This window comes from Cricetulus griseus, chromosome 7 (assembly GCF_003668045.3).
Source record: "Cricetulus griseus strain 17A/GY chromosome 7, alternate assembly CriGri-PICRH-1.0, whole genome shotgun sequence".
Lineage (NCBI taxonomy): Eukaryota > Metazoa > Chordata > Mammalia > Rodentia > Cricetidae > Cricetulus > Cricetulus griseus.
Window position 1 is genome coordinate 122,389,925 of NC_048600.1, and position 13,891 is coordinate 122,403,815.

The window sequence follows — 13,891 nt, forward strand, 5'->3', positions numbered from 1 at the left end:
ATTTTGTCCATCCACGTGGTGGGCAGAACTCAGGCGGCTGGTGGAGACTGCCCACGTGGCAGTAGAGTTTGGGCGCTTTTGGTGGAAAGATTTATTGTAACACTACCACGCCTCTGGGCAACTCCAAATTCATGTTCTTTAGGCCCAATAAGCTTGTTGATTCCCCAGGATGAACTTGGGTGAAATCATATTTTAGTTTGTTGTTGGGACCTTATACGGAGGGAGCAGACATTGTTTGTATCTCCCCAGGGAAGGGACTTTTGAAAAGCTTCCTTGCCTTCATTACCCTCTCCTGTTCCTACTCTCCTGTTCCCTGTTCCTTCCTACCATGGTGATATGCTCCCTCCCCGTTGTTGTTCCCACCCCAGATGCCACCCAGCACCAACAGACAGGGTTCTAGATTCAGGCTATCTCCCTCCCTCTTCTTTTTCCTGTTTGAATGCTGGGGTGAAGAATGGATCTTTGAGTAAATGAAATAACAACCTGTTAGCAGTCATAGCTAACTTCCCTAGTGATGCCCCTGCCTCGAATGGTCACCATGCACAGTATACCAGTAGCTGGTTGTTCCTTGGGTATCATGCAATCCTCTTCACATCTATCTATCTATCTATCTATCTATCTATCTATCTATCTATCCATCCATCCATCCATCCATCCATCCATCCATCTATCCATCCATGTATTTATTATCTATTTTGTGAGGCAGGGTCTTATATCATATGCTAGTCTTGAGCTTGGTATGTAGTCAAGCATGATACTGTGTTCCTGACTTCACCCACTGAATGCTGGATTACAGTTGTGCACCACTGTTGTTTGGTCTCTGAAACAGATCACTGAGGAATAGGAAATCTGTTAGAAGAGCTATTGATACCATGGACTGAGAGAGAGTTACAGGCAGTTGTGAGATGCCCAGTGTGGGTGCTAGGGACTGAACCTGGGTCCTCTGCAGGAGAGATAACCATTCGTACCTACTGAGCCATCTCTCCAGCCCCACCCCAAGAAATTTTTACAGCACCCCAGGTACATAGGCATATAAAATAGGTACATAAATCAGGCATTTATTTACTGATGATAAATCACAGAAATATTATTTTTAAACAATTCTGTAGCATACATGTAATTTTACCCTTAATGAATGATGAAATTGTGTTCGTTTATTTTTGCATGAAGATTTAAATCCTCTAGGGCAGAAAGCCTCTTCAGAGTTCACCGATGTTACACTTTTATCATCATGTTGAAAATACCGCCTCAAACGTAGTACAAAGTGGCAGAAGTGTGCTTAACACCATTTTAGAAATGACTGGGGAGTCTGTCCTGATGGCAAGCCAAAATTCACTGAGTGATTTTAAAAAAGAAACTCAAGTTAGCAACTCCAACAGCTTTTTGAAACATTTATTTCTATTGGGTGTATGAGTATTGGCCTGCATGGATGCACAGGCACCATGCATGTACAGTTTCTGAGGAGGCAGGGCGTCAGGGTTGGACAGGGTGGGATAGTTGTGCTGGAGGTTAAACATCAGGCCTTGTATAGTAAGCAGGCATACTACTTAAGTGCAACCTCAGGCCATTTTTTTTTTCCTTTTCATTTTGAGACAAGGATTCACTTAAGTTTCCTAGGATGCTCTTGAACTCACAGTATAGCTCAGTCAGGCCTTGAACTTGTGATCTTCCTAACTCAATTTCCTAAAGAGCTAGGACTGCCCCTTGAGACCATGGAGTCTTTGCTAGATGTCCCAGTTTCTTCAAGCCTGTCACCACAAATTTTCCAGGTTTAGTATTGAACAGAGCCTTAATCTGAATGTCCCCTGTGGTCTCACGTATCTTAGGGATTCCTTATAGCTATATTTCCTGGAACAGTGGTTCTCAAAAATTGCAACCCGGGGCTGGAGAGATGGCTCAGAGGTTAAGAGCACTGACTGCTCTTCCAGAGATCCTCAGTTCAATTCCCAGCAACCACATGGTGGCTCACAACCATCCTTTATGAGATCTGGTTCCCTCTTCTGGTGTGCAGATATATACAGAAGCAGAATGTTATATACATAATAAATAAATAAAATCTTAAAAAAAATTGCAACCCCTTTAGGGGTCAAACAACCCTTTTACAGGGGGTACATATCAAATATTTACATTACAATCAAATATCCTGCATATTGGATATTTACATTACAATTCATAACAATAGTACAATTACAGTTATGAAGTAGCAATGAAATAAATGTATGGTTGGGGTTCACTACAACATGAGGAACTGTATTAAAGGGTCACGGCATTAGGAAGGTTGGGAACCCCTAGAATTAACACAGTAGCCTGGATGTTTGGACTCTGAAGTACAGCAAAGAGCAAAGGTTTGCTCTGGACAGATGAGTTGAAATCCAGACTTTCTATTACTAGTTGTGTAACTTGAAGGAAGGTCCTTAGATCCCTCTAAGTTTCTAAATTATTTCCTTAAAGGGAAAATGGAAGGATGGACTTAAGCAACAGTCCTGTATAATAGCTCTTACTATCACAGAATACGAGCCATCGTTATGGTGCAGTACTTTTCTAATGGGCTAGCCAGATGACTTCCCCATTTCTTTAGAAGATTGTAGACAAATACATTATCTTTGAGCCTTCAGGGCAAGCCCTGTGGCAGGGTGGTAGTGGATTTTCTCTGAGTTCAGGAAGGACTGTTGAGACCCTAGACAAGACTAACCCCCCACCCCGAAGAGGCTCTGAGTTCTCCCATTTCTTCCAGTACCAGCGGAAGACCCTTCCTGCTCTATATGGGCCTGGCCCACATGCATGTGCCCTTGTCTGTGACACCGCCATTGGAAAACCCAGGGAGCCAAAGGCCCTACCGTGCAAGTCTCCAAGAGATGGACAGTCTGGTTGGGCAGATCAAGGACAAAGTTGACCACATGGCAAAAGAAAACACACTCCTCTGGATTACAGGTAAAGTAGAGATGTCCACCTGAACTGGCTGGGATCTAGTAGATAACTGTGCAGGATCCATGGAGAGCAGAGTCCAGTCATGTGACATCTGTAACCAGGAAGGGGCTCACTGTGAACTTGGGGACTTGATGATTGCCTGAATGCTTAGCCTGTTGTCTATTGAGTTCTCCATGACTGAGTCATGGAGAAAGATTTGTACTGGCAGAACATGACTTTGCTGGCCCTATAGATGTTGACTAGGGCCTGTTGACTTACTCCTACCTGTTAAAGAGTCCTTTACCATCTCCTCCCTGGTCCCAGTGATTGTGGTTGCTACTGGTCATATCTTTAGTTAGGTGGCTCTGGAACTGAATTAATGATCCCTTTAAAGGGCTCACATATAGCCAGGCATGGTAATGTACAGCACTTCATAGAACTTTGGGCCAGAGAGATGGCTCAGTGGTTAAGAGAACTGGTTGTTTTTCCAGAGGACCTGGGTTCAGTTCCCAGCACCCACATGGTGACTCATAACTGTCTATTACTCCAGTTCCAGGGGATCCAACACCCTCACACAGAACTTATACAGGCAAAAAACCACTGTGCATTAAATAAATAAATATTTAAAACAACAATAACAAAAGAGTTTTAGCATTTCAAAGTCTTAAGGCAAGAAGATCTCCAGTTCAAAGCCAGGGTAGGCTGTAGAGTGAATTTGAGGATAGCCTGGGGTATATACAAGACTCTGTGTCAGAAAAATCCAAAGTTGTATGTGTATGAGGGGTTATAACACAGATATTTTATGTCTCAGGTCTCTCTGTAGAAGAGTAGCAGCTGTTTTGGATGAAGTTGAGATCTGGTTTTAACATATGCTAATGGGAGAGCTAAATCTATTCCACTATATATTATAAGGTTAAAAGATGGTGTATGTGGAGTTCTAGATGCATCAAGGATGCTTAGTGAACAGTGGCTGGGCTCTAATGACAGCAGTAATAGATTGCTGACACCACCTAAGTGGGTTGTGAGAGCAGAGGTTAAGGATGGAGCTCACTGGGTTAGAGCAGACCCCCATCTCTCATAGAGCCTAGAGAGATAGGATCACCGAGACAGAGTTTTAGCTGAGTGGTGATGGGGAGGTCTATGGCTATGCCGGCTAGCCATGTACTGACATCCATGCCTACGAGGAATACTTCAAATGTAGAGATCATGTTTGTCTTTCTGTCTGACCCCTGCTGTGCACAGGGTTATGACTAGAGGGGCTCAGAAAAAGTGTCTCCCAGAGGCCCACTGACCATCTCCTGGTTCTTTTCCTGGTTTCTAGGAGACAACGGCCCATGGGCTCAGAAGTGTGAGCTGGCAGGCAGCGTGGGTCCCTTCTTTGGATTGTGGCAAACCCATCAAGGTATTTGAAAGCTCATCCAGTGGGAATGGATCCCACTTGGGAAGCCAAGTGCTGGCTGGGTATGGGGTTTTTTCTTGTGGCCAGCTGTCTTGTGTCCTGGCCTTCAGGACACTGTTATGAAGCAGGGACATAGAGGCTCACGAGAGCCACTCTCAGAGAAGAAACAAATTGGGATGGAGAGAAATTGTGTGTTCATTATGGACCATCTCTTTCTCTCCTTTCTCTTCTTCCCTGTAAGGACCACCTTCATCCTGACAGACCTGTTCATAAACTGTCTCGCCAATATGCTTTCCTTCATTCATGCGGCTTTCCTTCATTCATGCAGCTGTCTGTGTTTTCTTCCTCTGTCCATTTTCTTCTCTTTCCCACCCCTTCCATTCAACCATTAATTAGTTCACATCATCCATTCAAGAAATATTTAGTGCACAACTCCATAATGTTGGGATTTCTTGTTGCTGTTGTTTTGTTTGACAGGGTCCCATCATGTAGCCTTGGCTGGCCTAGAACTCACTAGGTAGACTAGGCTGGCCTCGAATTCAGAGATCCTCCTGCCTCTGCTTCTGGAGTGCTGGAGTTAAAGGTGTGTGTGCCACCATGTCTGGCCCTCTGCAAGGCTATTATATATGTCATTTCTAAGCCTTGTAACTGTGAAAGGTAACTAGCAATGGCTTCATTTATAGTAAAGATAGAGCCCAAGGTCACACAGTTGGTGAGAAGATGCCAGGCTTGCCACTGTAGTCAAAGGTGGTGCTGTCCTCACATACCCAATGGCCTCCTACAGCAATTTCTGGCTCTGTGTAAATGTACTTGAGCCTAGAGCTCAGTTCCCATCTGTTCTGGAAAAGTTCTCAATGCAGAAGGACCTGACCTTCTGAGGAGCAGCCAACCTGGGGACAGTTGTGTGGGGCAAAGGCTTGAAAAGTTCCATGTGCCTTTTGATGCAGGCTCCTCCTGAAAGCATTTGTTGCAGAGAGCTAATTAGCCAAGGGCACAGTGCGTATACATGACACTCATTGCAGTAGGTTAAAGACCTAGCTGGATACAGTTCAGATACTCAAGGGGAAGGTTTGAAGGAGTTAACCATTTAGAAGGACACCAAAGAGTCAGTAAACCCATGGGTGTTTGTTGACTTGAAATATTTACATGAGATATTTTTTAGTGAATGAAACAAGCTATACAATAATATGCAAAGTCTACACATGTACTTTATGTAACTATGTGTTTTCAAAGTATAGCTTTCTTATATAAAAGTAAGCTTATGCCTTAGAAAAATCTTGAATGAGGTAGCAAAACTACAGAAGATTAACATTGATTACTCTGGTTTTATAAGGGAGCTCAAGGCCAGCCTGGTCTACAGAGCTAGTTCCAGGACAGCTAGGGCTGTTACACAGAGAAATCCTGTCTCAAAAAAAAAAGAGAAAGAAAGAAAGAAAGAAAGAAAGAAGAGAGAGAGAGAGAGAGAGAGAGAGAGAGAGAGAGAGAGAGAAAGAAAGAAAGAAAGAAAGAAAGAAAGAAAGAAAGAAAGAAAGAAAGAAAAGAAAAGAGGGAGTCTACATGTGATTCCCAATCCCATGGCAAACTGTTGTTGTTTCAAAAAAAATGTGAAAGAGGGATTGGAGGTATAGCTCACTGGTAGAGTGATTGCTCAGCATATGTGAGTTTGACAACACACACACACACACACACACACACACACACATTAAATCTGTAGAAAGTGGAATGGGGATTTAGCTTAGTTTGTAGAGTGCTTGCGTGGGATGTAGCTCAGTCAGTGGGGTGCTAGCCTAGCCTGTAGCTCAGTCAGTGGGGTGCTAGCCTGACCTGTAGCTCAGTCAGTGGGGTGCTAGCCTGGCCTGTAGCTCAGTCAGTGGGGTGCTAGCCTGGCCTGTAGCTCAGTCAGTGGGGTGCTAGCCTGGCCTGTAGCTCAGTCAGTGGGGTGCTAGCCTGGCCTGTAGCTCAGTCAGTGGGGTGCTAGCCTGGCCTGTAGCTCAGTCAGTGGGGTGCTAGCCTGGCCTGTAGCTCAGTCAGTGGGGTGCTAGCCTGGCATGAAACTCAGCCTTTTGGCCCATCCTCAGCATCACATGAGCCAAGTGTGGTGGTTCATGCCTATAATCTCAGCGATCAGAAGTGGAGGCAGGAGGATCAGAAGTTCATGGTTACCCCTGGCTATCTAGTAAGTTCTAGGCTGGCTGAGATATGTGAGACACTGTCTCATAACAACATAAAAACAAGCCCAGTCCTGCCCTTCCTTCCTCGTCTGAGCATTTGTTGAGTGCCTGCTGTTTCCTGTTCTTCCTATTTGTCGAGAATCTGTTGTATGCCAGGAGCAGTGCATTTTTCCAGGGATACAAGGACAAACAAGACCTCTGACCTGAAGGAATCATGGTCTATAATATCACTTCTTAGGCTGTGTTGTGTAGAAACAAGATCCTATTCGGATCATGCTAAAACAGAGTTTCCACCCAAGAGGTCATCAGTTAATGATGGTGGTTTTTGCATTTCTCCAGGTGCTCCAGGACAATGCTGATATCACTGGTCACTTTGAGAACCACCTGCCTAGAACATTGTTGTCTATGTTGTCTATCCCAATCTGTTGCTTTTATCTCTGGACCTGTGGTTCCCTGAGTTAGGCATGGTGGTGAAATGCTTGTAATTTCAATACTCAGGAGACTGAGGCAGAAGGACTACCACCAGTTGGAGACCGACCTGGTCTCCATAGTGAGTTCAGAGTCAGTCTGGGATGTGTAAGGGGACTGTCTCAAAAAGCCAAAACAAATAACAACAATAACAATAATCACAATATCAAAAAAATACTTAGTTCCTTGGATTGTTAGCTTTGTGGCTTCCTCACAGGAAAATGGATCCTAGCAGCAATGCTTGTGTGTGTGTGTGTGTGTGTGTGTGTGTGTGTGTGTGTGTGTGTGTGTGTGTGTTTGCTAGGAAGTCTCAGACTCCTCCTGCATTAGCCCCATGAATGCTCAGATCACAGGCAGATGCTACTCTATCCAGCAAGCCAAGTATTGTCCACAAGGGAAGCAGAATTAGGATCTTCTGCTTTCAGAGTTGGGAGAGAACTTGAAGTCTGTATTCCTACTCATTCCTGGTAGGACATAGAGGCTGAGGAGGATGGAGGCTTTGCCCCAGGCCAGCTGGTCATGGAAGAGGGTCAAAAGATCTGGGTTCATACCACAGCTCATGTGACTGTGGGTGCCCCCACCTTTCAAAACCTGGTCATTGCTTAGCTGTCTGGAAAGTCCTGTGTTGTTTCTTTGAACTCCATGGTTGTCAAGGTAAACATCATTAGTCCCCGTGACCATCAGAAGTCTTCTAAATCAGTGGGAGGAGGGATGGGAAGATAAAGAGGCCGATGGGCTTGGAAGCTTTACTTGGGCTTGAATCTTAATTCAACTATGTAATAGGAACTTGAAACTCAGTCCTTCTGTGTTGGAAGGTGACAGGCCTCCTTCATTACACAATGAGTAGGGTCACATGGAGGACTCGACAGGCACCTAGCCTGATGCCTGTGACTTCTATCACTAACCCCCATGAGACTCAGTTTCTATATTCATAGCAGAAACAATCTGTACATCCTTCTCCAAAAGGAGAACTAGATTTAGGCTGGAACAAGCCCTGGGAAGGACTTTCTAACAAAAGTATCAGGCAGACAACCCATGGCTGACCTCAGAGCGGCCTGAGTCCTTGTCTTGGGAAATGGCTCAGAGCTGGGGCCAGCTACCTTCTTGGCAAGGCTTTTTGATAAATTCTGTGACTTTCTGCGGGCACAGAACTTGAACTGGTGGTGGGGTGGGGACTGACTTGTTTTCAAAGGTCTCAAAGTAAACTTTGCCTGAAAACTATGTAAAAGTATTTTACACCCCCCCCCATACTCCAGTGAGCTTTCTGTCCACCATTCCACAGCCTCCCCTTCCTCATTGCCTGGAACTCTGCAGGGGACTGGCTGTAGGAAGCCAGGGAGACGCCTTCCTGCAACTGGAAGGGAGCTAGGTTTGTGAGTGAAGAGGGCTGGGTCCCTCTGGACCACCTGTTCCTCCTAAACTAGGTTGCTGTCTTAGGAAGCCCACACACGCCCCTGTAAGGCCAGTCTCAAGAGTCCACAAAAGAGAGAAGACAGTGTTTTCGTAACGGAGCAGGACAAACAGTACTGGGAGCCCTGCTTCTTTTTCCCCAGGCCAGCTTGCTACGTCAAGCCTCGTGCTATCTTCCCCTGTTCCCAGGGCCCCCCTCCTCATCTCCCCTTTCCTTTCTTGGCTAGTCCATCCAGCTCAGCTGATGGGATGAGGCAGTGTCTCCTGGAGTCATCTTTTCACCCTGTGCTAGCGTGAGGATGCTCTACTTGGCATGTTTCCGGCCATCTTGGGATGAGTAGAAACTGAACAGGGAGTGTGTGTGTGTGTGTGTGTGTGTGTGTGTGTGTGTGTGTGTGTAGGTGCAATGCAAATCAGGCTAACCTGCCAATGAAAGTCAACCTGACTGCAAGTCCCTGCTGTCCCCACACTCTAGTCCCCTGGCCTATCACATCTCTTTCCCCACTCTGGACCTGGCTCACACCAGGGTCAGACTCCACACCTTGTCTCCCCACCCCATCCAACTGCTCCTCTGTCTGGAAAATCTCCCCTTGTTTTATTAGAAGAGCAGAAGTGTTCCTTCCCCTCTCTCGCTTGGTGATGAGAAAACATTCTGCTAACTTGGCATCATCTGCACTTCTAAGAGACCTTGCTTGTCTGTAATCTGACCTTATCAGACCTTCCCACTGGGACGCAAGATCTCTTGGCATCCTGGGCCTCCTGTCCTGTTGTGGGACTAAGGAGAAGGTGGGGAAAGGTGAGAGACGCTGTGTGCACACTGATAGAGTCAGGACAAGGAATGTTAGCTGCAGGGTCTGGCTAGGATAGGGCTTATGGTAAGAACTCTGTGGAAGTTGAAGTCTGTCTTTTTCTCAGCCTTTGGACTCTGGCTTCGTGGACCATTCCTGTCATCACAGTTCAAGCCACCTCAGCCCAGCCACAGTTCTGGGACCCATTGAAGCCTAGCTTCTCTGTGCTTTTTAGGAAACTAGTATTCTATAGGTATCCCTGGCGAGGAAGTATGTTTACATTTAGGAAGGAAGCTTACTTTTCTGGAAGGTTATATAGGATGGCCTTCAGTGGGCTTTTCCAGGAATTGTACATGGAAATGCCAGTGTAGGACAAGCAAGCCAGGAATACACATTAACATCTGTCGGCTGCAGGCAGAGCTGGCAAACTGGCCTCGTCCATAACGGTCAAATTTGTTTAAGAAGGAGAATATCGAATATCCCAGAGGACTGATACATTAGTGTGCCAGCCACCAGGAGGGGCCGCTGGAGATGTTTTCCTTCTGTAGGTATCTTGATCTTCCTGTTGTCCACATGTGTGCCAGGTGCTATACAAAAGTCCCTTGCTTCAGACTTTACATTCACGATCTTATGTAACTGTCCCCACAGCCCTGGGAGGTGAGTTCAGTCATTTTCCACTTCATGGCTGAGAAATGGAGGTGGGGGGGTTACGAATTCTGCCCAGGACTATCTGATTCAAAGCTCTGGATTTAGGACTTGGAGCTGTCTGGTTCTAAAGGTGTCCTTCGAACCCCCCTGCTCATCCTTCTCAAATTCTGGTTCTTAGACCATTGCTGGCATTAAAATCATTATTCCAATTTTCTGGGGGGAAAAACCCAGGAATCAAAATTTTTGAAAAAAATATATATTTCGAGAGTGTGTGTGTGTGTGTGTGTGTGTGTGTGTCTGTGTCCCTGTAGCACTGTGGTGCACAGGTGGAATTCATATGATAGCTTGCAGGAGGCAGTTCTCTCATTCTACTTTATGGATACTGGGAGTTGAACGCAGGTCATTAGACGTGGCTACAAGCGCCTTTAGCTCTCCAGCCTCTGTGTGAAAATCTTTTGAACTGACACAGCACACGTGTGGAAATCAGAAGACAACCTTCAGGAGTTGTTTCTTTCTTTCCACCATGTGGGTCCCAGGGATAGAACTCAAGTCATCAGGCTTGTGGACAAGCACCCTTAACCACTGAGCCATCCTACCGGGTTCAGGAATCCAATTATACATGAGCTCTTGTCTGGTGGATTCTCTTGTATGCAGGGGTTGGCACTCTCACTGAGCTGCTCATCCTTCTGACTCAGTAGGACATGGCAGTTGGGCCCTTTTCCGAGAAAGCCTGCTTGCCATTCCTAGGCGTAGGCAGCAGGGAGTGTTGGTCGGCTTGCCCCTGCTGTGCTATGTCGTCTCGGAATGTCACTTCACTTCTGAGGCCAGGGAGGGAAGAGCAAGAAAGCAAATTTATGATTCATGGTTCTGTTTATGTTTTGGTTGCTGAGGCTAAATATTTATTGCTTCAAGTAAGAGGCTCTGCTTTAATTAGAATCGTAACTAACCACAAATGCATTGAAATAATACATTGTCGGGGCCATAGACAAGCATCTCTGGACAGAGAGCCAAACACAGCTCACACTTTTAATGTACCGGGGCCACAGGTCAAAGTATTAAAGCTTATCTAAATTAACAAATAGCTTTCTAAATCGAAAAGCACCTAGAAGGTTAAGCTATGGACTTAGCTGTTTTTCTTGCTGTAACTTATCAGGTCATATTTGTGATGTTTATGGCAGAAGGAATAAAGGTTTGGTCAGATTAAGAAACACACAATGAGCCGGGCAGGAGGGTAGCAATGCTTTAATGCCAGCACTCGGGAGACTGAGGCAGGTGGAGCTCTGTGAGTTCAAGGCCAGCCTGGTTTACAGAGCGAGTTCCACGACAGTCTCCAAAGCTACAGAGAAACCCTGTCTCAAAAAAAAAAAAAAAAAAGGAAAGGAAAGGAAGGGAGGGAGGAAGGAAGGAAGGAAGGAAGGAAGGAAGGAAGGAAGGAAGGAAGGAAGGAAGAAAGGCAGGCAGCTCTTCAAGAAGCAAAGTGTTGGGTATGAGTCACTGCAAACACCAAGGCCACTGGGTATGATGAGCAGGTGCTGGGGGCCCATGCGAAATATGGAGCAAGAGTCAGATCTTGCCCTTTGCCCCACTGGCAGTGCCAGTGTGGCTCTGTCCTGAAAACCACCATAGGGAAGCAAAAGAGTCTCAAAGAGTGAAAGAAAGGTTCAGGAGACAGAGGAAAAGCCTGGACAGTGACCGTCCTATCTGACTCCCCAACGATTAAATTAGGCAAGGAGAGTAAAGTTCCAGCCAGGGCTTCCTCTCTTCCTGACCTCCTCATAATCTTAGGCCAACAGAAACCCCGTAGTTTGGCCTGCCGTGCTTCTGCCACAGGGCCCAGAAGTCTTAGCTTCCTGACAATTCCCAGTTCCCCAGCGTGATCTGAAAACAGTCCAAGTTTTCCTGGTTAGTCAGATGTGAAAAGGGGAGAGACGGGTCACAGTTCAAGTCTATTGAGGATTAATTAATTAATTAATTAATTTTCTTTCTTTCTTTTTTTAAATGAGAAAGTGTTCCAATCTGAGGCCCAGTCTGGCCTAGAAGTTATTATATATCCCAGGCTGGCCTTGAACTAGAATCGATCCCTATGTCTAAGATTCCCAAATGCTGGGCTTACAGGCACAGGCCTTTGTACCTGGTAGATTCTCTCCCATATTTGTAAATTATATCCCCTAAATAAGAGAAGGCTGCTTAGCTTCCTTGGGCCTCAAAAACTCAAACCAAAACCAAAAGTTGATCTCTGGCCTCAAGCCCATACTCCTGTATAGCCACCCAGATGCCAGAACACTCACATACAAAAAAAAAAAAAAAAAAAGAAAAAGAAAAAAAGCCATCTAAGCTGCATCTGGCTTTGAAGTGCATTGTGTCTGATTCGCCATCAAGCCTGGGAATGAGTCCTGTCCAAGTTGCGTTACTGGGACAGCTTTTTGTTTTGTCTTGTTTTAATATATATATTTTTTATTTATTTACTATGTATACAGTGTTCTGCCCAGGCCAGAAGAGGGCACCAGGTCATATTACAGATGGTTGTGAGCCACCATGTGGTTTCTGGGAATTGAACTCAGGAAGAGCAGCCAGTGCTCTTAACCTCTGAGCCATCTCTCCAGCCCATCCGGATAGCTTTATAAGACATTGATGTGCCACCCCTCCTGCCAGCAGGCCTGCTAATCATAGCCTCTAGGGGAAGGGCCTCACCACAGTACTTTTAAAGGAGCCCACCTGTGATTCTGACATGAATTTAGGATGTGGACGCTATCTGGAAGGTTTGATGGGTGCAGGTCCTGGCTGTGAAACTGGGTCTGCATTTACTAACCACTGAAACTCAGCCACCAATAACTCCTGTTATCCCAGGCACCAGATCGGACAAGTTGAGAGTAGCCTGGGCTTCGTAGTGAATTCAAGGCTAGTCCAGGCAACTTTGTAAGACCTGGTTTCAAAACTAAAAGTTAAAAAAAAAGGGGTAGGGTGTAACAATAAGTCTTTCTGCCACAGACACCCCAGCCCTGTGACCCAGGAAGAGGACGTCAGCAGAAAGCATCCTCTATAAGATAAGTCTTACGATTATGGATGATAATTAAGACTGAGCTAGTAAGTAAGAAATCCTAGGGATTGGCCAGCAGCATTGTACCTAATATAAGTCTCTGTCTTTTACTTGGGACCTTAACGTGGCGGCAGGCGGAACTCGGGCGGCCTGGCAGAAAGGCCCATGTGGCAACAGGGCTAGGGTGGCTTTGGAGTAAAGGTTTTTCGTTACAGTGGGGCTACTGATATAACTCAAACTCAGTGGTAGAGCACTTCCTAGCATAGGAAAGGCCCCAAATTCAGACCTCAGTACTGAAAAGATTACTTAACCTCTTTTTGATTTTTTTTTCCATTAGAAAAAAAAGGAGATCATAGTGTATAGTACAAAAGGGCTGGTGAGATGGCTCAATGGATAAATGGATAAGGATGTTTGCAGCCACACCTAAACACGTGAGTTTGATCCTCAGGGGGACACACGTGCTGCAAGAATAGCACCAGCTCCCAAGAGTGGTCCTCTGACCTGCACATGCATACCTTGGTGTGAGCATGCACAGGTACACACACACACACACACACACACACACACACACACACACACACACACACAAATAAATGTACAAAATGTTGTCATCTAAATCTAATGAAATAATATAGGAAAACACTTAGCTACATTCTTAAATTTAGTGCTTGGGTGCTTGGTAAAGGCTCCATTAATAGACAATGTTATTGTTAATGTTACTAATTTTGTTTTTGTTGTTTTGAAATAGGGTTTCTCTGTGTAGCTTTTGGAGCCTGTCCTAGAACTTGCTCTGTAGACCAGGCTGGCCTTGTACTCACAGAGATCTGCCTGCCTCTGTCTGCCATGTCCTAGAATTAAAGGCGTGTGCTGCCACCACCACCCGGCTGTTTGTATTATTATCTTTAACTTGGAATAAGGGATAAAAGAGCTGCCTAGAGGCAGTTATTCTGGACTCTGTCCTTGCTAGTAAGATAAAGCACAAAACAAAACAAAAAAACCAGTTGTATAAGCACACAGGGCTGACAGTCGCACCCTCGGAAGGCCAATGGAAGATGCTGAGGAG

The 13,891-nt window shown here is 45.5% G+C and overlaps 1 protein-coding gene across 11 annotated transcripts in view; it reads left to right on the forward strand.

Annotated features, from left to right (window-relative positions):
- Positions 1–13,891, forward strand: part of Arsg (arylsulfatase G) — a 134,540-nt gene that overhangs the window by 94,773 nt on the left and 25,876 nt on the right. For all 11 annotated transcript variants that reach the window (XM_027425812.2, XM_027425811.2, XM_027425814.2 and 8 more), the window contains 2 exons: positions 2,735–2,931; positions 4,229–4,309. In XM_027425812.2, coding sequence (XP_027281613.1) covers positions 2,735–2,931; positions 4,229–4,309 — 278 coding nt within the window. The remainder of the gene's footprint in view (positions 1–2,734; positions 2,932–4,228; positions 4,310–13,891) is intronic.